Source organism: Mustela erminea, chromosome 4 (assembly GCF_009829155.1).
Source record: "Mustela erminea isolate mMusErm1 chromosome 4, mMusErm1.Pri, whole genome shotgun sequence".
Taxonomy (NCBI): Eukaryota; Metazoa; Chordata; class Mammalia; order Carnivora; family Mustelidae; genus Mustela; species Mustela erminea.
In genome coordinates, this window is record NC_045617.1 from 135,077,478 (window position 1) to 135,105,292 (window position 27,815).

At 43.0% G+C, this 27,815-nt stretch overlaps 1 protein-coding gene across 1 annotated transcript in view; it reads right to left on the bottom strand.

Annotated features, from left to right (window-relative positions):
• Nucleotides 1–6,621, bottom strand: part of ELOVL2 (ELOVL fatty acid elongase 2) — a 63,295-nt gene extending 56,674 nt beyond the window's left edge. The window contains exon 1 of the mRNA XM_032341099.1: nt 6,414–6,621. Within this exon, the coding sequence (XP_032196990.1) occupies nt 6,414–6,416 (3 nt within the window). The 5' untranslated portion in view covers nt 6,417–6,621. The remainder of the gene's footprint in view (nt 1–6,413) is intronic.
• Nucleotides 6,622–27,815: the final 21,194 nt, after the last annotated feature.

Sequence of the window (27,815 nt, forward strand, 5' to 3'; positions counted from 1 at the left end):
TATTAACAGTTTCCTAGATCGCTCTCGTCAGGCAAGGGAAACAAAGGCAAAAATACACTACAGGGACTGCATCAAAATAAAAAGCTTCTGGACAATGAAGGAAAGAAACAACAAAACAAGGCAATCTGCTGAGTGGAAGAATGTATTTGTACATGATATCTTTGATGAAGGATTAATTTCTGAAATATGTAACTTACACAATTCAACACCAAAACCCCCAAATAATATCCAATTAAAAAATGGGTAGAGGACCTGAATAGAAATGTTTCCAACTAAGACATCCAGATGGCCAACAGACACATGAAAATCTGATCAGCTTCACTCGGCATCAGGGAAATACAAATCAAAGCCACACTGAGATTCCACTTTATACCTGCCAGAATGGCCAGTATCCAAAAGAAGAAAAATAACAGGTGTCGGCGAGGATGTGGAGAAGAGGGAACCCTCGTGCACCGTTGGTGGGAACATAAAATGGTGCAGCCACTGTAGAAAAATTTTTTGATGCCCCCAAAAATTAAAAATAGAGCCACCATATGATCCAGCAACTCCACTACTGGGTATTTACTCAAAAGAAAGGAAAACACGAACTCCAAAAGATATAAGCACCCCTATGTTTATTGCAGCATTATTTCCAATAGCCAAGATATGAAAGTAACCCAGGTGTCCATCGATAGATAGATGGATAAATAAGATGTGTGATATATTTGTATATATATCTCACAATAGAATATTAGTTAAAAAAAAAAAAAAAAACTCCAAAACAAAAAAGGGCCACCTGGGTGGCTCAGTCAGTTAAGCTGCTGCCTTTCACTCAGGTCATGATCCCAGCATCCGGGGATCAGGTCCCGTATCGGGCTCCTTGCTCAGGGGGGAGCCTGCTTCTCTCTCTGCCTCTACCTGCCACTTTGCCTGCTTGTCCTCTCTCTCTTTGACAAATAAATAAATAAAACCTTTAAAAAAAAAATCTTGTCATTTATGACAACATGGAAAGACCTAGAGAGTGTGATGCTAACTGAAATAAGTCTAACAGAGAAACACACACACTACAGGATTTCATGTATACATGGAACCTAAAAAAAAGAAAGAAAAAAAAAAACGCAGAGGAAGAAAGAAAAGCAGAAACAGACTCATAAATACAGAGAACAGGTGACTGCCAGGGGGAGGAGGGATTGGAGGACAAACAAAATGAATGAAGAGGAGTAGGAGATGCGGGACTCCAGTTCAGGAATGAAGAAGTCACAGGGATGAAAGGTACAGCCTGGAGAATACAGTCTGTTTTGTATTGTATTGTAATAGCACTGTCTGGGGACCAATGATAGCTACGCTTCTAGTGAGCACTGCATAAGGTATAGAGTTTTTTGGATCACTGTGTTGTACTCCTGAAACATTAAAAAAAAAAAAAAAAGAAAAGAAGAAACCTGTCTTGACTACTGCTTCCCCCAATTTTTTGATCATAAGATCGTTTTCTCTTAACCCTTATGAAAGAAGAAAAAAAAAAAAACATATTAAGAGGACAGCCATACAGCTTTCTGGCAGAAAGATCTGGCCAGGCAGCCAGAGAGAAGAGCCAGTGTAAAGGCTCCACTGATTCTGCCAAAATAACCCTGTGAAAGGAGAATATCCCATTTTGCAGATGAGAAAATAGTGTCTCAGTGTGATGGAATTAAGGCAATAGAGCTAGTCAGTAAAAAAAAGCTAGGACTAGAAAGAAACTAGGTTTCTTGACTCTTGGTCCAACACCTTGCTCTTGTTTCCTGCCTCTGTTCACCAGGCGAGAGGAAAGCTGCTCTGTTTCCTATAAAGCCCTGAGTAAGGTGTTACCACAGTTGTGGTGGTTGTTGCTATTATTATTAGGTCCACTGATACTTCTTGAAAGATAGTTAAAGCTCAAAGAATAATTTCATTTTTTCCTTCTCATGGTTTATTATTGCCCTTCCTTTATCTGTGCTTCTTTCCTTGGGTGGGTCATTGCAAGATCAGATTTTTAGTTAAAGGAATTCTATTTCTTTGGATATTTGATAAAGGTGTGAAACACAAGAATAAGGTATAAAATAGAAAGCATTGGGGCGCCTGGGTGGCTCAGTGGGTTAAGCCGCTGCCTTCGACTCAGGTCATGATCTCAGGGTCCTGGGATCGAGTCCCGCATCGGGCTCTCTGCTCAGCAGGGAACCTGCTTCCTCCTCTCTCTCTGCCTGCCTCTCTGCTTACTTGTGATCTCAGTCCGTCAAATAAATAAATAAAATCTTTTAAAAAATAAATAAATAAAATAGAAAGCATTTATAAATTAACATACGAAAGAGCTATGAGAGAATGGCGAGAATGCAGAGCCCAGTGATAGGGAGGTAGATAGGGAGGTAGAGAGCGACCTCTCTCCAGAGGCAGGAAGGGGAGGTGAGGGGGTTGCCAGAAGGAAGGGAAGCACAACACAGCGAGCAGACAAGAGGGAGACCTTGGAAACAAGTCAGGACCCAGCTTTAAGCTACTACAGGACAATGAGGACTCTGGCCTTGAAAAAATAATGAGCTTCAAGTACAAAGGTTAAAAACTAAGATGCTACAAAGGAGGAAATCTGTAAGAAAGACAATAGTGGAGAGGGGGCTGGAGAAGAGAGGAGATATAAAGAGAGGCTCAAAATGTGAGAAGATATACAATGAACAATATATACAATGAACAATATAAAAGAAAAAGCCAAGCAAGAATCCGATTTCAGACACAGTAGACTTGAGAGCTGGTGGAATTACTAGCAGCCAGAGGGAACAGAGAGGACAGTCTGAAAGCTGAGTAGCTGACTTGGTAACACTAGGTTTAAGGCGGCAGTGAGGTTCTCACGAGGAGAGAGAAGGGCCCAGCACACAGGAGGTAATTTTGGAAGATGTGTGTCATCTGGGCCTGTTTTGTCCCACAGGTGGCTACTGAGCTCCTGAAATTGTGGCTCACCGGAACGGAATGTGCTGTCAGTATAAAACACATAACAAGATGTTGATTTCATATGGGGGGAAAATGTGTACTAGTTTTGTTTTTGTTTTTTTTTTTTTACAATGCTTGCATGTTGAAATAATACTTGCATGAATTGGGTTAACTAAAATCTGTTACTGAAATTAATTTCACCTGTTTTTTTACTTCTTAACGCCACTATTAGAAAATTTTAAATTACATATACAGTTTGCAGATTCCTACTGGACGGTGTTGATACAGAGCATTACTAGATACATTTCAGGATCACATAAGGGGATGAGATCCATGAGTAAATCAAAGACATTATTCTGAGATTTTTTTCAACTGAAAACAGCCAGATATGGGAGAAAGAACGCACGTCATTATAAAGATAATATTCACTGAATGCTCGAAGAACTATACTGGCCAGAGTTAGTGCATTATCTTCTTTGTTCCTTCCAACAGCTTTATGAAATGGTATCATTGTCTTCTTTTATAGAAAAAAAAACTAAGTCCTAAACAAGTTAACCTGCCCAAGGTCACAAAGTTATATCTTGGTGTTGGGATTCAAATCCATGACTCACTCCAGATCTCAAGGTCTAAACTGCCACATCATCAATTCCAGAACAATTTATACTCTGCAGCTCTTCAACTGTTAGATTTTAACTGGCTATATTTAAACTAACAACTTATTAGAATGGTTCACTGTCAAGAGTCAGAGACATACCAGAGATGTCCTAATTCGATTACAATACAAATGTATAAATTTGTAACTTCAGACTTTTGCTGAGCTACTCATGTTGGCATATTTTTACCAAGTTGAGCTTAAATAAGAGCTTACTGGTGTAATCTCTTGTCCCTTAACAACATCTACTCCTAAATATCCAAAATGGTCAGGTTAGACGGCAGACTGTCCAAGGGAGAGGATTCTGGGCACAACCCTCTATAGTAAGACCCAGTTTTCTGAATATAACAAATTTACGATACGGAGCTACTTAAATTTTAAAAACCCTCTTTCAGACTATGATAGCGCCTGAACCTCCCAAACTGTGATTAAAATGTTTTGAAGGGATCAATTATACGCCAATTTTAAAAAGGTGTTTTCAAGGGAGCTGGATGAAATTGCAACTTTTTGTTGAAAGAACAAGAATTAAGCTTACCCAACTGGATAGCTTTGAGAGAATTTATATTCCTTAAAAAATATATTCCTTAAGGAATAGACAGGGAAAAAATGTCTTGATATTTTGACTGGAATAACATAAAATCTCCTACAAATATAAATTGGGACCAAAAGAATGAGGTGTTTTTCATTTATGTTTGGTGGTTGGATTTAATTTTAAAGACAAATGTATCATTCCTTCCCTTCCATCTTTCATCTTTATTACCTATCTGGCCATGACAGCAGTTATCACAGAACAGCTAAACATGAAGAGTAACAGCTAAATTACATCATTTTCAGGAACTTGCCCATGTAAATTTTACTAGGCAGTTCGGCTCAGATTATAAAAACACATGTCCCCAGGCTTAAAACAAAGGATTGCTAAACATTTACACTATAGAAAGGGGAAAGCAAAAGGGAATTTGAAGGAAAAAGTATAAGCTTTGGAATAAGACTAATTAGCAGACATCGAGAAAAACTACATTCACGTTGGACATGGATTCAAAGCCGTATCTCTCTGTATGGACCCAGTAGCTTATTTTGGAATTTAACCCTCAGTAACCTTCCCACTGCCAGCATCATTTTTTAAAGCGACAGGACTTTTATGTGGACATAGGCACAAAAATACCTCCTCAGAAAACCCAAAGTTTCTGAAAAATGCTTTTCTGAAAAGGCAGTATCACAACAGTACAGGGTAGAGTTAACAAGAGCAAGCCCTTTATTTTGGCTGAGATTAATTGTCATGACTCTTCCATTCCAATTACGGTGAAATCCTTGGACTTTTCTTACTCATTACAATTCATAATAATCTGTAACAAAGGTTCAGGCCCCCAAGGAGCCAGTTAGCTCTAAAACGGCTTTATCCATCCAAGTGCAAAGGTGTCAAGGACATGAAGCGATAGACCCGGGCATTAAGAGATGGCTAGCTCACTCTTCTCACTGAGAGTCGCCACACTGAGTCCCTCATTTCCAGGAGCATCTCTCGTCTCAAACTTCCCTGGAGCTTCTCATCCTTATAGACTGCCAACTGGACAGGTAATCCTTGTAGTTGCCCTACTGCTTCCCATTTGTACATCAGAATTAGTAGGCTGGGTTTGGGGGTTAATTTTCTCTTTATGAAGCACATATTATATGCCAAGCACTGTTATAGGTACTAGAAATACTAGCAGTGAACAAAATGAAAAAAATCTCAGCGCTGATATTTACATTCTAGTGGGGAACACTTGCAGTAAACAGGATAAACAAAAGTCTGTTAAATAATGCTATAAAGGAAAAAAAAAAAAAAGACGCAAGAAGGGAGATAGGAACTGTGGTGGGTGGGGTAGGAAAGGCTGAAATTTTAGACAGGGTGGCCAGAGAAGGCGGAGACGGCTTCGCTTCACGTATAATCAGGTAGATGTTGTGAGCCTGAGAGCGTGGAGAGAGCAAAATCCGGGCCTGATCAGTGTCAGCCGGGAGTGGGAAAAAGAAAGGAGATTAGCATACTTTAACAAGCCCCATAGTGGAGAAGGAACCATATGGAAACCACATCACTTTCTCTTTTTGCAGTCACAGAACCAGGTTCTTCTGCCAAAACTCTCGGGCAGTTCCTGGGATACCCACGGACACCCCTCGCTCTCCAGGACAGAGCCCCGTGGGCAGCAAAAAGCGGGGTGAATTCAGAGTCGAGTACTGGCCCGGGAAACTGGGAGAGTCGTCGTCGCAAGGAACACACCAGACCGCCCACCCCCCAATCTCCGTAAACAAATGGGAACCTCCCCGATTCCACGATGCAAAGCCCGGGAGGCCGGGGCAAGCACGCAGACACACCCCCGGGACTGCAGGCACGGCGCGGGGACGAGAGGAGGCATGGATTCAACCGTTAGAGACAAAACCCCCAGAATTTCCGGAGGCAGGGTCGGGACCACGCGAGGGAAACGCCGGTCCCCCGGCGGGAGTCGGGCCGGGGAGGAAAGCACGGTGCGGGAGGCGAGCGGGAATGGCCGCCGCGGGAACGGGGGGCGGTTTCGTCGGGCATCCCGGGCGCCCGGCCGGCTGCGCGCTTGCAACAGGAGGCTGGACGCGAGCGGGCGCCTCGAGGTGCCGGGGCGGGACCGCGACCCCCAGACAAAGATCCCGAGCCCGCGGCCCCGGCCCGCGCGCCCGCCCCCCCCAGCCCAAACGTTCACCGCCCCCTCCCCAGGCCCACCGAGCGCCACGGGTTCCAGCAGCCGAACCCGCGGCTCCCGCGCTGCCGCCGTCCGCCCGGCCCCTTCCCGCCCAGTGCGTTGGTCGAGGAGAGAAAGGAGAAAGGCGGCGGCGGCGCGCGGCGCCCACTCACCATGATCCGCTGAGGCGCGGCGACCCCGGCGGGCGAAGATGCGCTGTCCAGGGTAGCCAGCGTTCCTCTGCCCCGCGCTCCCGCCGCGCCCGCTCTACTTACCCACGCCCACACCCACGCCCGGCGCGCGCACGCCCGCCCGCCTCCCCGCCCCCTCGGGCTCGCGCCGCTCCCGCGCGGCGCTCCGAGCTCCAGGGCCGTTTCGGGCGCCCGCCGCTCCCCCCACCCCCTCCCCTCGCCGGGGGCTCGCCCGCCGCGGCGCGAGGAGGGCGACGGGGGGAGGGGCGGGGCCCGGCGAAGCGGGTGGCCCCCGGCGGCCTAGCGCGCCCCCTCCCGGACGCCCGGCTCCGTCCGCCGCGCCCCCTGCCGGCCGGGTGGCGATTTGCAGGCGCAGCCGACGCCCGTCGCGTGGCGGGGCCCAACGTTCGCAGAGCGTCCGCGCGGACCGCCCCGCCGGCCGCTGCCGGCTGCCAGGCCCAGCTGAGGCGGCGGTGGCTGCGGGAGCTGCGAGGACCCGCAGCTGTAGAGGCGAGGGCTCTGCTCCTCCTCTTAGCTGGGCTCCGCGGTTTTCAAGCACACGTCAAAGGGAATGGCTTATGCTCCTGCGGGTTTGCTGGGTGTGGGTGTCTTAGATCCACGGAGCAGTCCGGCTCTCTTTGGCTTCAAGTCGGGCGCGGATCAGTCTGAGCAGGCAACTGCTTGTTTCACACGACGGTGCCTGCAGAGGTCTCATTCCAGGGACTTTTTAGTTACTACCACCAATAGTTAGCTGAACACTTAAGTGTGAACAGGAAGTATAGGGTCTTAGATGCTGGGCTTTTAATTTTTTGAAGTTTTTGTCACCCAGGTGGAAGATGTTAGGAAAGATAGACCTGTGTGTGCTGCATGACCTTTCCCGCTCTTTAGCGTTGGGAATGCTTGCTTTTTTATGTGCATTTTTAATGCATTTTATGCATTTGACTGCATTTTCAGTACACTGAAATGCAAGCAAAGGTAAACGTGTTTGTTGAGAGTCAGTACACCACATCTGCATGTACACGGAGGTCCCTGCCGTATACACTTAGCATTCCACACCTGAAGGACTGCGGGTGTGTTTGCAGTTTTGTGAAGTAGCAGAGTGACTAGCCATCCGTGTCAGGGCTAACTGTTGTCACATAATCTCCTAGTATTTAGAGTTTCCTGTCGTTGGAGTGTTAAAAGTCAGTTACATATTTGCTTATAAGGAGTGCGTAGCTTTAGACCATGAACAGGTAGGAATTTGTTAACCAAGTGTCTTAAAATCTTACAATCAGGGGTGCCTGGGTGGCTCAGTGGGTTGAAGCCTCTGCCTTCAGCTCCGGTCGTGGTCCTGGCATCAGGCCCCGCATCAGGGTTCTCTGCTCCGCAGGGAGCCTGCTTCCCCCTCTCTCTCTGCCTGCCTCTCTGCCTGCTTGTGATCTCTCTCTGTCAAATAAATAAATAAAATCTTAAAAAAAAAAAAAAAACTTACCATCAATGGGCTCAGGAGTCAGCCCTGCCACGTAGTGGCTATGTGATACTGGCTTAGTTACCTAATTCTCGGTGCTTCAGTTTCTTGGTCTATAAAATGGGGATAAAAATGATGCATTATATATGGCTATTAGGATTAAATTAATATGAATAAAGCACTAGAAAAATGCCTGGAGCGAAACTACTAATTATTGATACTGTTTTTGATCTAATGCCTGTGGAAATCAGAAAGTGATATTCTACTTAAAGCTGACAGGCTGAAACCAAATAGACAATTTGATGCCAGTTCCATTCATTCATTCGCTTAGTTCATTCAACACAATCTCATTTACAACTGCACCAAGAAGAATAAAACACCTAGGATAAACTTAATGAAGGAGGTGAAAGACCTGTACCCTGAAATAGTTAACATTTTACTTCAACTGTATATTAATGAATGGGCCTTCTAGAAAGAATAGAGTAGAAGAACCTAAATGAGGTTCAGATACTTGAAGAGCTTCTTGCTTGACCCAGACTTCAACCAATGCAACCTGAGCAACTTCTTCAACATCTGGGAAGCAGACCAAAGGGATCCTAAGATTAACCCAGAAGTTATAGAAGGCAGCCTCAATTTATAAGCTCATCATTCTTTTAGCTCAAATGTAGTATTTGTAGGTGACTATTGGGTATCTAACATAAACCTAACATAAACATAATATAACGTAAATGCTGTGTGGCTTACCACAGTACAGATGAGGAACCTCAGGCCCAAAGAAGGGGAATGGTATACCCAGGGTCACATGGTCAGACAGTTGGGAAATGGGGAAGCCAGAATGCCATCTGAAACCTGTTGGATTCTTTCTATGACACCATACTATTTTGAATAATCCTATCTTTAAGAATCCTTATAAACTTGGCAGAGAAACTTGCTTTTTGTGGTTTGGAAGAGCAGATGAAGTATAAACTTCACAGCAATTTGAATTTTTTTAATTATGGAAAATTCCAAACATCTAAAAAAGGTATACATATTAATGAACTCCAACGTATCCGTCACCTTTTTTAGAGATTATCTACCCATGACTAATCTTGTTTCATCTATACCCCTACCTACTTTTCCCTGTTCTATTATTTTGATCTTTTTTTTCCCATTCTGTTACTGTGAAGCAAATCCCAGATGTAATAATTTGTCATTGGATATGTCAGTATGTACCACTAAAGAAGAAATCTTTTAAAAAATACACATAAGTGTCCCTGGGGTGGCTCAGTCCATTAAACATCTTACTTTCGATCTCAGCTCAGTTCTTGATCTCAGGGTCAAGAGTTGGGCATGGAGCCTACTTAAACAAACAAATAAGAAAACACACAAAGTGACAAAACCATTGTAATTTCTTAAACGTTAGCCATAACTTACTAATGACATTAACTATGGACATCAAGTATACAAATTTCCAAAATTTGTCTTTTTTTAACATAGCCATGGGTTGCTACATCTCTTGTGTCTCTTTCGTCTCCACTTTTCCCCTCCATCTCTTTTGATTTTCTTGCAACTTGTACTGTAGATTTCCTGCAGTCTGGATTTTGTGGACTACAGCCCCAGGGAACAGTTTCTCATGTGCTTCTGACCTCTGTGCTTTTGTAAACTGATAACTGTAACTAGCTCTAGAGGCTTGATCAGACTCAGGTTAGAAACCTGGGGCAGAATACTTCAGAGGTGATTGTGTGTTTCCATCAGGAGGCACCTGCCAACCAATTGTCACTCTTTCTGTGATGTTTCGGCATCAGGTGATGATGCTCAGAGCCTACATCCACTGATTCATTAGGGATTGCAAAATTGTGACATTCTGGCTCTGTCATTCCTTCTTCGTTTACTCGTTAAAATACTTCAAAAAAATTGCCCATATGTGTTCTTTGGCTACCCATGGTGCTGTTCATATGAGAAAGACAAATTAGAACTTTAAAATGAAGAGCCGGTTCCTTATGGATGTAAAAACTCAGTTCAGAATTTAAACGTGAAGGTAAGTTAAAAAATAAATCGCATTTGGAAATACCCAGGCTAGCTGCCAGTGTCAATAAAGACACCTTAACTGTTGTTGCCCAACTTGCTTATCTAAATAAGCCGAGTTCTATCTTAACTAGAGTGACTTTCACAGATTTCTTTGTTTATCCAACCTCTGAAAAGGAAAAAAATTAACAGAAGGCTTTAATGTGATTGATCCTTTCCAAGGGAAGAGGTCAGAACTCAGGAAAATGAGTTATGAAGAATCTTTTTGGAATCGCATTTGGTTCTATCATTAAACTAGTTGGATAGAAAAGTACATATGACAATAACCTTTTTTTAGAGAGGGAAGGGTTACAGGGAGAGGGAGAATCTGAAGCAGGCTCCACACCCAGCGTGGAGACTGATGTGGGGCTCAATCTCACAACCTTGAAATCATGACCTAAGCCAAAATGAAAAATCTGATGCCTAACCAACCAAGCCACCTAGGCTTTTCTTAACAGTCTTGAGTGTACTTGGTCAGCATCGTAACTAGTTCTGTTAAAGGTAATTTGTAATTACCTTAGTTCTACAAATACTTGAGCTTAGATTAGAATTTGCCCGAAAAATGTTCATTTCAACTGTCTTTTTAGCTTCGGTCACACAGTAAGCATTCAAGTAATATTTAATATAGACCTATCCCCCCCCCCATTTTTAAAAAAAAAGATTTTATTTATTTGTTTGACAGACAGAGATCACAAGTAGGCAGAGAGGCAGGCAAAGAGAGAGGAAGGGAAGCAGGCTCCCCGCTGAGCAGAGAGCCAGATGTGGGCCTTGATCCCAGGACCCTGGAATCATGACCTGAGCCGAAGGCAGAGGCTTCAACCCACTGAGCCACCCAGGCACCCTCCCCACTTTTTTGTTACTGCATACCACCTATGGTTTCTGTGACATTCTAATGAGAATCTCATTGGATCCAAAGACCTTTGAAAAATATATTATTATTATTGGCTAATGGAATTGCAGCTCCTTAGCAAATGATATCACTGATATTAGCAACATCCTGAAAAAAATGTGGTCTTTACTTTGTCATGGCCTGCACCATGCCAACACCACAGTGTTTACAAAACAAAAACAAAAACAAAAAAAAAGGAAGGGGCACCTGGGTGGCTCAGTCAGTTAAGTGTCTACCTTCGGCTCAGGTTATGATCCCAGAGTCCTGGGATGGAGCTCCAAGTTGGGGCTCCCTGCTTAGCGGGGAGTCTGCTTGTCCCTCTGTCCTTCCCCTTGCTCATGCTCTCTCTCTCTCTCTCTCTCTCAAATAAAATTTTGGGGGCGCCTGGGTGGCTCAGTGGGTTAAATCCTCTGCCTTCAGCTCAGGTCATGATCTCAGGGTCCTGGGATCGAGTCCCACATCGGGGTCTCTGCTAGGCGGGGAGCCTGCTTCCTCCTCTCTCCGCCTGCCTCTCTGCTTACTTGTGATCTCTCTCTCTCTCTGTCTCTCTCTGTCAAATAAATAGATTAAAAAAAAAAAAGATACATACTTCAGTTCATGTGTACCTGTGCTAGTCATCCTCCCCATAGGGAAAATGAATGAAGCACAGCAATGGGTCCAATTGAATTTGTACTCACCTGCCCTTTTGCATTAAGCTCTACAGCTTTAAGAGACAATATGCCCATAGCTAGAATTCCTGGTGCATCAATTTCCCTCATTTCTAGGGAACCAAAGTCTCTATATTCTTTTACTTTTTAAAGATTTTATTTATTTATTTGACAGAGAGAGAGATCACAAGTAGGCCGGGGCAGGCAGAGAGAGAGGGGGAAGCAGGCTGCCCACTGAGCAGAGAACCTGATGCAGGGCTTGATCTCAGGACCCTGAGATCATGACCTGAGCTGAAGGCAGAGGCTTAATCCACTGAGCTACCCAGGGTGCCCCAAAGTCTCTATATTCTTAACTTTGATACAGAGTAGTCATTTAGGACCCTGTATGTGGAAGATGGTCTCTTTTACCACGCAGAGGACTCGTCCTGCTCCCCTAGTCCATGCCTTCACCTCCAAACTCTAGCAAGTCCTGCAAGGCTTTGGACCTTGTTAAATGGACTTTTGCCACTAAGTATACATAATTTTATCATCCGGACTAAGCTGTATTCAGGAACCAGACTATCTCTTGGGATGTTAGCATGCTCTCTCTTATCTATCACACCTATCATATGCTCTCATACCAATCAGAGCACAGGAATAAACAGAAAGGCCTGATCACCTTTTGAATTCCTTAAACAAATAGTTTAAAACAAACAGATATCCTCTGGAACTAGCTGAGTTAATAGGTCAATAGCCTTTACTTGAGGAAAATGAAAAAACAAATAGAAAAAAAAAACCCACGTGTTTTAATGGGACTAAGTTAAGATCCTTTATTCTTCCAGAAGATAGAATTCAAGTCAAAATGTAAAATGTGAAATACTAGAGACCAAGGGAGAAGTACCTATTCTCAGAGACCTCTGAAGGACATCTAATGAAGTCTTTGTGGAGAGAAGGTAATAGCAACTTTTAATTCTTGTCTACTTCTGCAAATGAGGAGTGCTGAAGAAACAAACTATTAGCTTTGAAATAAAGCAGAAATTCCTATTACAGGCCAAGCTGCAGTGGTGGGGTGGTCTTCTGGGACACATCTACACTTTATTTCTCTAGTAGTGTCATTTGACTCACTGATCCTGAGTATCTATCAAAAGTTTAATTGAGAGAGGAATTTTCTAATGGAAATTTATCATTTTTGTAGTCTTATTGGAATAGTCTACATCCATTCCTGCATTAAGCCAGATCTTTAGAAAGCTGAAAGCACAGCCCAAATTACCTTAATGTAGCTAACTTTTAAAAAATTACTTTTCCTGGGGCACCTGGGTGGCTCAGTGGATTGGGCCGCTGCCTTCGGCTCAGGTCATGATCTCGGTGTCCTGGGATCGAGCCCCGCATCAGGCCCTCTGCTCAGCGGGGAGCCTGCTTCCCCCTCTGTCTCTGCCTGCCTCTCTGCCTACTTGTGATCTCTCTCTCTGTCAAATTAAAAAAAAAAATTACTTTTCCTATTAGAAGGGCATAAAGAGATAAAGAGATAAACATACTTACAACTTATTTTTATCTGGCTTTAGTATGTGTGTTTGTACTAGAATAATCTTCACTTTTTCTGATTACTAGAATAATCATCAAAATGAATTCTAGGGGCGCCTGGGTGGCTCAGTGGGCTAAGCCTCTGCCTTCGGTCCAGGTTATGATCTCAGGGTTCTGGGATCGAGCCCTGCATCAGGCTCTCTGCTCAGCAGAGAGTCTGCTTCCCCCTCCCACCCCACCGCTGCCCTCTGCCTACTTGTGATCTCTTTCTGTCAAATAAATGAATAAAATCTTGAGAATAAAAAAAAGAATTCTAAACAGTCAATCAAGGGATGTCTGAGTGGCTCAGTCAGTTGGGCAACCGACCTGCGGTTTCGTCTCTGCTCATGATCTCAGGGTCGTGGGATTGAGCCCCATGTCTTGGCTCCTTGCTCAGCACAGAGTCTGCTTGGGATTCTTTCTCTCTTCCTCTCCCTCTGCCCCTCCCCCCAACTCGCTCTTGTTTTCTAAAATAAGCAAATGAAATAAAATCTTAAAAAAAAAAAATGGGAGCGCCTGGGTGGCTCAGTGGGTTAAGGCCTCTGCCTTCGGCTCAGGTCATGATCTCAGGGTCCTGGGATCGAGCCCTGCGTTGGGCTCTCTGCTCAGCAGGGAGCCTGCCTCCCCCTCTCTCTCTGCCTGCCTCTCTGCTACTTGTGATTTCTGTCTGTCAAATAAATAAATTAAAAAAAAAAAACTTAAAAAAAAAAAATGAAGAGTTAATCAAGCAGCAAATGCATTCAAGAAAGCCAGACCTCATTTGCCCATTCCTTCATCCACCCATTCAATAGGTTTTCCTGAGTACTTTTTGTCTATTTGCTACCCTCATGCCTCCTTTGGTAAAGAGTCTCTTCAAATCTCTTGTCCAATTTTTATTGCATTGTTTCTTTTGTTATTAATGAGTTTTGAGAGTTCTTTATATATTCTGGATATAAATCCTTTATCATATATGCATAGTACAATATCTTTTTCTAGCTTATGGCTTCTTTTTTCTTTTTTACAACAATGCCTTTCAAAGAGAAAAAAAATTCTTAATTTTGATGAAGTCCAAGTGTTTGTTCTTTTATGAACTGTGCTTTTGGTGTCGTATATAAGAAATATTTGCCTTCCCAGGGCCACAAACATCTTCCCCTTTATTTTCTTCTAGGCATTTTCTAGTGTTGTGTTTTACATTTAGGTTTATGTGGTTTATTTTTACTAAGTTTTTATATTTAGTGCAAGAGATAAGTCAAAGTTCCTTTCTTGATCTCCCTCCCCGCCCCCTTCTTCCTCCTTCCTTCCCTCCTTTTTGGTATATGGACACCCAATTATTCCAGCGCCATTTGTTGGAAGGATCATCCTTTATTCTTTTGAGTTGCCTTTGCTCCAGAAATCAACTGACCATACAGGTGTGGGTAAATTTCTGGACTTCCTGTCCTGTTCTGTTGATCTATGTGCCTACCTTTTCACCAATACCAGACTGTCTTGATTACCATTTCTTTAGGGTAAGTGTTGAAATCAAGTTTTGAAAGTTTTCCACTCTCTTTCCCAAAATAGTTTTGGCTATTTCAGCTCCTTGGCTTTCCCATATAAAATTTCAGAATCAGCTTATTAATTTTACATCAAAATTCTTAACGGAAAGTTCGATTGGGATTGTGTTAAATTTGTAGATCAATTTGAGAACTGACACCTGAATAATAAGTTTTTCAATCATGAATTAGTATTTCTTTTCATTTGTTTGGATCTTCTTTGACTTCTTTCATCACTGTATTCTAGTTTTAAGCATATCTGGCATATATTTCATTAGATTTATACTAAGTGTTTAATATTTACTGGTGCTATTGTAAATGATTTCTTAAAATTTCCAATTTATGATTGTTGTTAGTACAGGAAATAACTGATTTTTGTAGATTGACATTGTATCTTGTAACCTTGCTTAACTTATTAGTTCTAGAAGCTACTTTGTAGATTCTTTGAGATTTCCTACATATGTGATCATATCATCTGTGAATAGAGATGGTTGTATTTCTTTCTTTCCCATCTATATTCCTTTTATTTCCTTTTCTCAGTTTATTATACAGACTATAACCTCCAATACAATGTTGAATAACAGTATGACAGCAGACATTTGTTACTTGTTCCTGGTACGAGGCATAAAGCCTACAGGCTTTTGGTACTAATTATGATGATGGTTTTTGGGGTTTTTTGTAGATGTTCTTTATCAGGTTGAGAATTTTAACAAATTCAGCATCCATTTGTAATAATATCACAATTTGTAACATTACATTTGCAATACTATTACAAATGGATATTGAATTTGGTAAAATTTTTTGCCATGTTTATTGAGATCATTATACTTTTTTTCTTCTTTAAATCTGCTAATATGGTAAATTTTATTGACTAATTTTTTTTTAAGATTTTATTTATTTGACAGAGAGAGATCACAAGTAGACAGAGAGGCAGGCAGAGAGAGAGAGAGAGGAGGAAGCAGGCTCCCTGCTGGACAGCCCGATGTGGACTCGATCCCAGGACCCTGAGATCATGACCTGAGCTGAAGGCAGAGGCTTAACCCACTGAGCCACCCAGGTGCCCCTTGACTAATTTTTGAATGTTGAATTAACCTTTCATTTCCTGTATAATGCTCAGTTGGTCTTTTTAAAAAATATATATATTTTTTAATTAATGTGATACAGAGAGATACAGAGAGAGAGGCTGAGCAGAGAAAGAGGCAGAGGAAAAGGGAGAAGCAGACACCCCGTTGCGGGGGGAGCTTGACGCGGGGCTTGATTTGAGGACCCCGGGATCATGACCTGCATGGAAGGCAGACACTCAACTATCTGAGCAACCCAGGTGCCCCATGGTCTCTCTCTCTCTCTCCTTTTTTTTTTTTTAAAGATTTTATTTATTTGTCAGAGATAGAGAGAGACAACTGGAGAGGGAACACAAGCAGGGGGAGTGGGAGAGGGAAAAGCAGGCTTCCCTCTGAGCAAGGAACCTGATGCAGGGCTGATCCCAGGACTCCAGGATCATGACCTGAGCCACCCACGTCTTACATATTTCTGGATTCCATTTTCTAATATTTTGTTGAGGATTTTTTTTTTCATCTGTGCTCTTAAGATTTATTATTTTGTTGTTTTCTTCTAATGTCTTTATCTGGTTTTGGTATCAGAACAAAAGTGGCTTGGGTGCCTAGGTGGCTCAGTTGGTTAAGCATCTTCCTTTGGCTCAGGTCATGATCCCAGGGTCCTGGAATTGAGACCCCCATCTGGCTCCCTGCTTGGCAAGGAGCCTGCTTCTTCCTCTCCTGCTCCCCCTGCTTGTGTGTTCTCTCTCTCTCTCTCTGAGACAAATAAATAAGTAAAATCTTAAAAAGAAAAAAAAAAAAGAATGAAGATGGCTTGATTAAATAAGTTGGAGGTGCTCCCTCCTTTTCTATTTCCTAGATGATTTTGTGTAGAGCTGGCACTATTTCTTCTTTAAAATGTTTTGCAGTATAGGGGCACCTGGGTGGCTCAGTGGGTTAAGCCTCTGCCTTCGGCTCAGGTCATGATCTCAGGGTCCTGGGATCGAGCCCCACATCCAGCTCTCTGCTCAGCGGGGAGCCTGCTTCCCCCCTCTCTTTCTGCCTGCCTCTCTGCCTGCTTGTGATCTCTGTTAGGTAAATGAATAAAATCTTAAAAAAAAATTGTTTTGTAGTATATAGCATTGAACCCATCTGAGCCCAAAGTTTTCTTTCTTAGAAAAATTTCAGGGGCACCTGGGTGGTTCAGATGGTTAAGTGTCTGCCTTTGGCTCAGGTCATGATATTTGGGTCATGGGATGGAGCCCCACATCAGGCTCCCAGCTCAGCAAGGAGTCCACTTCTCCTTCCCCTGCTGCCTCTCCCCCTGCTTGTGTGCTCTCTCTCTCTCTCATGAATAAATTTTTTAAAAATCTTTAAAAAAAAGAAAGAAAAATTACAAATATGAATTCAATTTCCTTAAGATCTAGGACCATTCAGTCATTTGTTTCTTCTTGAGGGAGCTCTGGTAATTTGTGTCTCTTGAAAAGAATTCATCCATTTTATCTAAATTGTCAAGTCTATCAGCATAATGTTGTACATGATCATACTCCCTTCTTGTCCCTTAGGTGTTGGCAGGATCAGCAATGATATTCCCTCTTTCGTTCCTAATATTGGTAATTTGAATCCTGTCTTATATTCATGGTCATTCTGGCTAGAGGTTTACCAGCTTTACTTCAAAGAACCATCTTTTGAAAACTAAAAAGTCAGGAAACAACAAATGTTGACAAGGATTTGGAGAAGGGGGAGTCCTCTTTAACACTATTGGTGGGAATGCAAGCTGGTGCAGCTACCCTGGAAAACAGTATGCAGGTTCCTCAAAAAGTTAAAAATAAAGCTACCCTACAACCCAACAATTGTACTACTGGATATTTACTCCAAAGATACAAATGTAGTGATCCGAAGGCGCATGTGCACCCGAATGTTTATAGCAGCAATGTTCATAATAGCCATACTATAGAAAGAGCCCACATATCCATCGACAGATGAATGGATAAAGAAGATGTGAGATATATATATATATATATGAATATGACTCAGCCATCAAAAAAAAAAAAAAAAAAGAAATCTTGCCATTTGCAACAATGTGGTTGGAACTAGAGGGAACTATGATAAGTGAAATAAGTCAATCAGAGAAAGACAATTATCATACGATCTCACTCCTATGTGGAATTTAAGAAACAAGGCAGAAGATTGTAGGGGAAGAGAGGAAAAAATAAAATGATGAGATCAGAGAGGGAAACAAACCATAAGAGACTCTTAATCACGGGAAACAAACTAAGAGTTGCTGGAGGGGCAGGAGTGGGGGATGGATTAACTGGGGGTCAGGCATGAAGGAGGGCACGTGATGCAATGAGCACTGGGTGTTTTATGCAACTGATGCATCACTGAACTCTACCTCTGAAACTAATAATACACCCTATGTTAATTAATTGAATTTAAATAAAAAATTATATCAACAAATAAATAAATGATAAATGAAAAAAGAAAAAAAAACCCAGCAGGCAAAGAATCAACTTTTGGTTCACTATTTTGTTTATTGCTTTTTCTGTTTTCCATTTCACTGATTTCTGCTCTTTCTTTATTAGTTCCCTCCTTCTCTCGTTTTGAGTTAATTTACTTTTTACTTTTTTACTAATTAACTTTTTTTTTACTTTTTACTTTTCTTTCCTACTTTCTTAAGGTAGAAACTTAGATTATTGACTTATAGTTTTCTTCTTTTCTGATACTAGCATATATAGTATAACTTCCTCTAAGTGTTGCTTTGGCTCTATCCCCCATACATTTTGATATGTTGTGACTTCATTTTTACCCAACTCAAAATATTTTCTGCTTCCCCTGTGACTTCCTCTTTTACCCACGTACTATTTAGTAATCTTTCTTTTCCAAAGATTTGGGGATTTTCCAGATTATCTCTTTGTTATAAATTTATAGTTTAGTTCTGCTGTGGCTAGAAATTATACTTCATGCAGTTTTTAAAAATTCTTTTAAGTTTTCAGAAGCATTTCAGAATGTGAATCTAGGTTCACCTGGGTGCCTCAGTCGGTTAAGCATCTGCCTTCAGCTCAGGTCATGATCCCAGAGTCCTGGGATCAAGTCCTGCATCAGGCATCTTGCTCGGAAGGGAGCGTGCTTCTCCCTCTGCCTGAAGCTCTCCCTACTTGTGTGCTCCCTCTCTCTTTCTGACAAATAAAATTAAAAAAAAAAAAAAGAAAACTTTCATTTTTTTTCCTCCATTCAATCTTTAAAGTATACTATAGCAGAAGAAAGGAAGGACTAGCTTTCTCCCTCATTGAAACAGAGTCCCTGGGCACCTGTGGTGGCTCAGTCGTTTAAGCATCTGCCTTTGGCTCAGGTCATGATCCCAGGGTTCTGGGATCGAGCCCCACATCGGGCTCCCTGCTCTACAAGAAGTCTGCTTCTCACTCTCCCTCTCCGCCTCCCCCTGCCTGTGCTCTCTCTCTCCCTCTCTCATGCGCTTTCTCTCTCTTAAATAAAATATTCTTTTAAAAAAGAAAGAAAGAGAGTCCCTGCTCTCTGGCCCTTAGCTGGTTATGCACACAGAAGGCTTCGGTGAGAGGAGACTCCCTTGTGAGATGAAATCAGAAGCCTGCCATTCAGCCTTAGTCAAAAACAAAACTGGTTGTGAAAATGTGTTAATTAATGTGACTACCTAGGAGTTTTCAGTGCTTTTTTTGACTTCCTCTGGCTCCCTTGCCAGGAAGATTTCAGGAGAAAGCTACTCATCAACCCAAAGAAGAAGCATAGAAACTCACTTGCCTCTCTTCCTTGCATTTGTTCTATGGAACGACAGAAATATCTTCGTCCAGCTGTAACTGGTAGACACAGTGATGAAGAGATCAGTGACTTCCAGAAAGACATACAAAACACCTGCTATGAAGCCATCTTTGTTAAGGATATGAAAGATGCAGGCACTGTACTTCAAATGGAATTAAAAAATAAAATAGGGGGCACCTGGGTGGCTCAGTGGGTTAAGCCGCTGCCTTCAGCTCAGGTCATGATTCCAGAGTTCTGGGATCGAGTCCCACATCGGGCTCTCTGCTCAGCAGGGAGCCTTCTTCCTCCTCTCTCTCTCTGCCTGCCTCTCTGCCTACATGTAGTCTCTCTCTGTCAAATAAATAATAAATAAAATCTTTTAAAAAAATAAAATAAAATAAAAATGGAATAAAAAATGCAGGCATTATACTTCAAATGGAATAAAAACTGACCAATATTTATCCATGGTCAAGTGAATCCTCCTCCCACTGCCTGGTGCTCCTTCCTTCACAACCTCACAGACTCAGAGAATTTTCTCCCCAGACACTGTTTCCCAGGGGAAAACTGACCCATGGGAAGGAGTAGCTGAATATTTGTGGAAAACTCCAAAATTTCAAAAGAATGGGCAGCAAGTAGTTGTTTCCATTTTCAATAATTATCAGTTCTCACTTTCAATAATTATCAACCAATAACCAATTAAATTTTATTTGAACCCTCACCGACTTCCCTTAATCCCATCCTAGCCTTTTTTTTTTTTTTTGAAAGAAAGAGGGTGCGCCAAGGGGAGGGAGAGGGAGAGAGAATCTGAAGCAGACTCCACACCCAGCGTAATACTTGTTTCAGGTATTCAGGTCTGTCATTCATCAGTCTTATACAACACCTGGTACTCACCACAACACATACTCTCCCCAATGTCCATCACCTAAACCAGCCCATTCCCCTACCCCCTCCAACAATCCTCAGTTTGTTTCCTATGCTTTAGAGTCTCTTATGGTTTGTCTCCCTCTCTGATTCCTCTTGTTTCATTTTTTTCCTTCCTTCCCCTATGATCCTCTGCCTTGTTTCTCAAATTCCTAATATCAGAGAGATCATATGATAATTGCCTTTCTCTGATTGACTTATTTCACTTAGCATAATACCCTCCAGTTCCCTCCATGTCGTTGCAAGTGGCAAGATTTCATTTTTGATGACTGCATAGTATTCCTCTGTATATTCATACCACATCTTCTTTATCCATTCTTCTGTCTATGGACATCTGGGCTCTTTCCATAGTTTGACTATTGTGGACATTGCTGCTATAAACATTCGGGTGCATGTGTCCCTTTGGATCACTACATTAGTATCTTTGGGGTAAATACCCATTAGTGCAATTGCTGGGTTGTAGGGTAGCTCTATTTCCAACTTTTTGAGGACCCTCCATACTGTTTCTCACAGTGGCTGCACCAGCTTGCATTCCCCCCAACAGAGTACTTTTTGACTTTCATGGCTTCTGTGCTTGGGGCCATGAGCTCTTGTGGTACTGCATATGATCCTAATGCTGCCCTCTGAGGCCTTGTTATAAACCAGGCACGTGGCAAGTGCTTTGCATATGTTATCTCATTTAATCCTTACACTAAGCCAACAAGTTAGGTACCAACATCACATCCCCATGTTGTAAACAGAACCCTGAGGGATCAAGCAATGAAATAATTTGTCTAGGAACGCACAGTTAATAAGAAACAGCTGAGGCCCAATAACACAGAATTCTAATTCTGATCGTGGCACTTTTATGGATGTTCAAAATATTTCTTAGGTTGCAGACAGAAATGGAATGCCACCGTAAAAGGTCCATGTGGTCTATCTAAACCAGCAGGCCTGTATTGAGTACCTTCTGCATTCACGGAACTGGGTAGGAGTTGGGCAGAATTGGCAGATAAACCCTGTTCGATCACTGCCTTGCCGACGCTCAGAATCCGGAGGCGGGGGCGAAGGAGATGGACACAAGCAGATGCGATGAAAAGTGGGCCACGGTGCGGGCCACCCCGGAGCTACCGGTGAGAAGTGATGCAGAACAGAGAGGGAAAAAGAATTTGGGAGATTTGAAAAAGCTTTTGGAGAACACAGGAGCTTCAGTGCCCCTGAATGAGTAGTAGGATATTAGCCAGCAGAGTTTAGGTAGCTGGAGAGTAAAGACGATGAATATTGAAGTATAATACTGCATTCTATTGACGTTTTCTTGGGGCCTTTGTTTCCCCCTGTTGATTTGGGGACATGTATAAAACAGCTTGCAGCTTTCCCTGCAACTCAGCACCTTGTACCATAGGTGGGTGGGAGCTAACCCCTCACCTGCTTCCACCCTCTTTCCATCATCCATGTCAACTGCTAATCAACTCTTTGCTCATCTCCCCCCTCCCTTTTTAAAAAGATTTTGTTTATTTGCGCAAGAGAGTGTGCGCATGTGAGAGAGAAAGCGAGCATGCGCAGGAGCAGGGGGCGGGGCAAAGGGAGAGGGAGATGCAGACTCCCAGCTCAGCAGGGAGCCTGACTGCAGGGCTCCATCCCAGGACCCCAGGACCGGAGCAGAAGTGAAATAAGTCAAGTTGAGAGAGCCAATTATCATATGGCTTCACTTATGTGTGGAGCATAAGGAATAACACGGAGGACATGGGGAGATGGAGAGGAGAAGGGAGTAGGGGGATTTTGTAGGGGGAGACGAACCATGAGAGACTATGGACTCTGAAAAACAATCTGAGGGTTTTGGAGGGGAAGGGAGTGGGGGGTTGGGTGAGCCTGGTGGTGGGTATTAAGGAGGGCACGTATTGCATGGAGCACTGGGTGTGGTGCATAAACAATTCTGGAATACCGAAAAAAATTAAAAAATAAATAAAAAGAAAAAAAAGAAAAAGGCAGACTCTTAACCAACTGAGCCACCCAGGTGCCCCTCCTGGGCCGTTTTAAAAAGCCCAGGATTGTGTTAGGATTACGAGTGGCTGTGCTCCTTGTGGCCTGGGCTGCCGTTTATCTTATCAGCTTGCTTCTGACCTAAAGCATCCTTCAGTTTTGCTGAGGTCAGGCAACTTGCCAGCTCCACCTTGGCAGGAGAGCCTGGGTTCCCTGGATAACTAGCTTTGTGCCTCTCTGATTACAACCTGATTATAACCCTGGATTGTTCCTGGTGAGCGGTGACGGCTGTCACTGCGGGAGGCAGTCAAACCCTCTGCTTCCTGGCAGATCTGGCAGAGATTCCTCTAGGTCTGTTACATTAGGAAACAGAACTCCTTTTTCCAGCTCTTGAAAGGACTACTTCATTTTACATCTTTATTAAAGAAACCTGTTTCTCTGGCTCTAGAAGGTTAAGTGAGAAGGGATAGCTGAGCAGCAAGTTTTCCGTTCTATTTTGTCACCATCAGCTGCAAAAGGTTAGCCTCTAACTGCCTGGACCCTTTTTCCCCAGCCTGGTTGCTCCCCTTTCCCATCTCCTCCCAGCTACAGTGGCAATTGTGTTCTCAGAAAAGACAGGTTTTAATATTAATCAAAGCAAACCCTAAGTAGAGAAGTAAATCTACTAGTATCCACTCCTGCCCTCCAAAGCATATGGGACAATGATTTTAAAATTAAAAGCCAAAAGCAAAGTAGTTTAATGATCCGTGCTAGCAGTTCCTACAGTTAATTAGGAAAGTTAACAACACTGCCTACCATCCTGTACTTGGAAGATCAAAGAACTTCAAAGTCATTATTGCTAAATTATTTCCAGTGACCTTTATTACTACAACATTTTTAGTATGTAGTAGTGACTAAGGCTATCTACCCAATATTTCTGGTTTTCCTCCCTATGCACGTATCCTACTTCTAAAACACTACATTAGATGACACGGCATGTGATTTGCTTTGGTTAAGAAAATGTGAGCAAATGGGGCACCTGGGTGGCTCAGTAGGTTAAGCATCTGCCTTCGGCTCAGGTCATGATCCCAGGATCCTGGAAATCAGCTCTTGGGGGGGGGGGGCTCCCTGCTCAGCGGGGAGCTGCTTCTCCCTCTCCCTCTGCTTGCCAGTTCCCTGGATGTGTGTGTGCTCTCTTGCGGTCACATAAATAAATGAAATCCTTCAAAAAAGAAAATGGGAGCAAAGATAACGGATGCCACCTCCAGACAAGCTTTGAGAGCCAATGAATGACCGCCCAAGGTTTTCTTTCCCTCTGCTACGGTGGCTGGTGACTTTCAAGGTCGTGGCTACTCTGTCAACTAGATTCCCCTTATAATGACAACACTGTGCGGAGCCCCAGGACAACAACACAATGGACACAAACATGAGCTAGCAATAAACCTGTGCTAAGTCTCTGACCCCGGGATCGTTATGGCACCGTTACACAGCCTCGCCTGACTGATACATAGGGTTTCTTAAAGGCTTCTGAGGATTAAAGCAATGAGCCTCCAGATAACCTGCAGGATAGCCTTCAAAAAGTTTTTGGCTTGGTGAGTGTGATAAAACACCCTCCACAAATTTGAGGGACTGAAGAGAATTTTGCCAAGCTTTCCAGAAAGGCTCACTGTCCAATCTTCTGGTAACTTGCATAAGGTATGGCACACATATAATATATATTGTGTTATATGTTATATAACATATATAATATGGCACCCTATAATAAGGTTTTTTTTCCCCTAGAATATTAAAAATGTTATGAAGCGACAAGACAACACAGAGGAAATTAACCTTGTATTTGATATTGAGAAAACTTTTAGACTTTGGTTCTTAAGACCTCTTATGCCCATATTCTACAAGACTAGTGCTTTTCAGATATATTTGCTATCCTTGAGAGTTAGAACAGGCAAGTGTATTACTCAACTAAACAAACTTTTGCTAAGCAAGCTTCCCCGCGCCAAAGTTACATTTTAGCACCCTCTGCTGAAGAAATTATGTGTGCGTCTGATTGGTATGGTGACTCCTGCCTCTGTGATCTTTCTGACTTGTGCTTTTCAAATATAAGCTCTGGAGAATATATTATTTACACTCTACTAAAAGAAATTTCTTCTTTAAACAATTGCCTTTTTGGCAAACTATCCACCTATCAATGGTGTCTTCTGCAAATCGTGGAGCAAAGGAAATGCAGACGCACATGCAGTCATCAACATGAGTATAATTTACACATTCACAATGTAAAAGTACATCTGGTGAAAATTAGACATTTGTAATACCATATTCTCTCCCCGGCAACACCCTTTGCCTCCCATGCTCACCTAGGGCTTAAGAGCTTCCAATCCCTCCATAATGTCTTCTGAGTTATTTGCCAAATCCCACTACAAATTATGCCATTCCCAACTAGTCATTCAACAGACTATGGGACAGGCACAGCGCTAAGGGCAGAAGTTCCATTTTCAGCGAAAGGGATGTTAAATCTGTCCTCTGAGAGTTTACAATCTTATTGCAGAGCTGACTTTCCAACAAATGAAGCGATCGATGAGTGTTTAATTATGGACTGCAACATGTGATTTCAAAGGATACAGTTCCCTGGGACTATGCAGCGGGGAGAGCCAACGGACATGCGTTAAGTCACAGAGCCGTGACCGAGCTGAGATGAACAGAGGCCAACGGGTGGGTGCCAACGAGCGCAAGAGCGGGGTGGGCAGGGGGTGGCAGGGCATTTCAGGAACGGCAAGCAACAGGTGTAACACTCCATATTCAGAGGGAGCCTGACTGGTTGTAGGAATGAAAGACAACAAGGTTCCAGTAAAGAGATCAAGGGAGAGAGGGGAGGGACAGGAGGCAGGGTCAGACCAAGGGCTTGTGTGTCATGGGCGGGAGTTTTGCTCTTGGACTTAAGAATGCTGGGGCTGGTGAATGGGGGTTGGGGGTGGGTAGGGTAGATGCTATCAGCAGGACACCATCAGCTCTGTGTCACAAAATGAAATGATTCCTGTTGGGTAATAACACTGGATATAATAAGAGTCATCTCCCTTAGACTCTAGAATTGAACCGGGTACCTGACATGAGAGTTCTCCATGCTAGGTACTGTCTGTTTTTCCAATCACACCTTTCAGTGGGTTCTATGGTTACTTATTGTTCCCTGAGAAGACCCCCTATGCTCATTTGAAATGTACTTTCTTCTTTCCCTCTCTTCTTTCTCCACCTATAGACATGCCAATAATTTTTAAAAGTTTGAGAAATCTCTACACCCAACTTCGGGCTCCAACTCATGATCAAGAGCCACCTGCTTTACTGACTGAGCCAGCCAGGTGCCCCGAAATGCCAATCATTCTTAAAAGGCCAGGGGAAAACCACCTCTTTGGGGGAGCTTTTCTCTGAGTTTCTCAGAAGGAATTCTCCTTCTACTTCCGTAACATAGGATCTGCATTTCTACCCAACACATTTCACACTTCTCTCTCCACGAAACTGTAAAAAAAAAATGATAGGAATGATATCCTCCTCATCTTTGGATTTCTTCCCCATATTTATTGGATCATTCAGCTAAACTTGATAAATGCCTTTTTTTAAAAAAAAATATTTTGTTTATTTATTTGACACAGAGAGAGAAAGAGTTCACAAGGAGGCAGAGAGGCAGGCAGAGAGAGGGGGGAAGCAGGCTCCCTGCTGAGCAGAGAGCCCGATGTGGGGCTCGATCCCAGAACCCTGGGATCATGACCTGAGCCAAAGCCAGATGCTTAACCCACTGAGCCACCCAGACTCCCACAATATAATCTTTTAATCTGGTAATCTATAAAGTCAAATATTCTATTGGTCATGATGAGGCCAAGGAAGGAAATGAACATCAGCCATAGGCACGTTCTTGCTTGTGACAGTTGCTGCTATCTGCATAGATAAAAATCCGTTCCTATAGTTAGCTGTGTTAGTTGCCATAGAGAAGCTGGGGTGTGTTCAGTGCCTAACTATAACTTCACCCACTTCTAAAAATTCAACCATACTTATGTGGATTTCCGGGAGGTCAGGATGAGAGTAGGGGACAGTGTATCTGAAATGAAGATATTTTCCCAAGTAATGTCTAGAGGGAAAATTTGAATTCTTTTCCTCTCCCGGGTTCCTCACTCCTTTTACCCACACAGTTTGCCCTTCTTAGTGATGTCTCTTGAACCCATCCTCTCCTTTCCTTCCCCATGGCCTCCCCATGCCCTGGCCTTGGATTTCATTAGCCCACTGTCACACTTCTGCAGCTTTCTTAAGGTCACCTTGAGGCTTGTAGGCGAGTTGAAATTTCTCCTCTGCTCTCTTAGGGTCTCCAGATAGGTCTAAGGACCAAACTGACATAAAACAGTTTAACAGGAGGAAGGCATACAAATTTTGTTTAGTAATTTTACATGTACATGGGAGCCTTTGTGAGAAAAAGGAAGACCCCAAGAAGCAGTTAGCATCCAAGCTTCCAGTGTGGACAAAGAGCAGTTAGTTGTAGAAACATGACAAGACAAAGAGTTTGGGGCCAGACAGTTGATGATGGAGAAGTGTCTAGAAGATCAGGCTTCGTTAAACCACGTTTATTTGTTCAGATTTCTCTTGACCTCAACTCTCTTCTCTGGTGATAGGGATGGCTTCCTCTCCCCTGGTACTGGGAGGACATCCTTTTGCATGGGAATTTTCTCTTCTGCTTTCATAAAGAAAAAGGAAGATCTGAGTGCCTACCCTGTACATGTTTTTTTCATGTGCCTTTAATTCAAAATATCAGTATACCAAAGTGGCCTATTTGGGGATAACGTGCTTGGAAGCCTTATAGGACCTAAGGTCTTTCCACCATATCCTTAACGCCACTGCTGGATCTAATCCCCCCTCCCCAAACTTTTCTCTTCTTTTCTCAAGATTCCTTCCCCTCCTCTTCTCAGACTTTCATGCCTCTTTTAGCTTTCACATTTCCAACAAAGCCTGACTACTCTCGTGCATAACATCCAGACACCCCTGGAGATCTTCTGGCTGAACATCTTTATCCAGAGGTCCTGCCATCATGCTCCAAAGCCAGCATGGCAAATGTTCCCTTGTTCCCCAAGTCAAAGATTTCTGTTCAGGATGCTGACATCCATTCAGTCACTTGGGCTAACAATCTGGAAGTTATCAGTGGCTCTTTCTGTATCCTCAGGAGCATAGACAACTCATGGATCTTGTCTCCCTAGTGTTGGGCCCCTTCTGCCCATCCTTTGCTATGCCCTATGTTCAGTTCTTGTGGCTTTTTGCTCAGATGAGTAGGATGGGAAAAAATGCTGAAAACATAAAAAGAAAATACAAGAAGGTACATATTTTTATCTTAAAAAGAGAGTAAGCATTGTGCCTGGGTGGCGCAGTTGGTTGGGTGCACAGTTCTTGGTTTCAGCTCAGGTCATGATCTCACAGTCATAAGACTGAGCCCCACCTCAGTCTCCACAGTGAGCAAGGAGTCTGCTTGAGTTTCTCTCTCTTTCTCCCTTTGCCCCTCCCTGCTTCACTCTCTTTCTTTCTGTCTCTCTCAAATAAATAAATATTTTTTAAAAAGAGGTAATATTTACTATAAGGATTGACCCTGAGGGCCTCACTTGTCCTTATGCTATATACA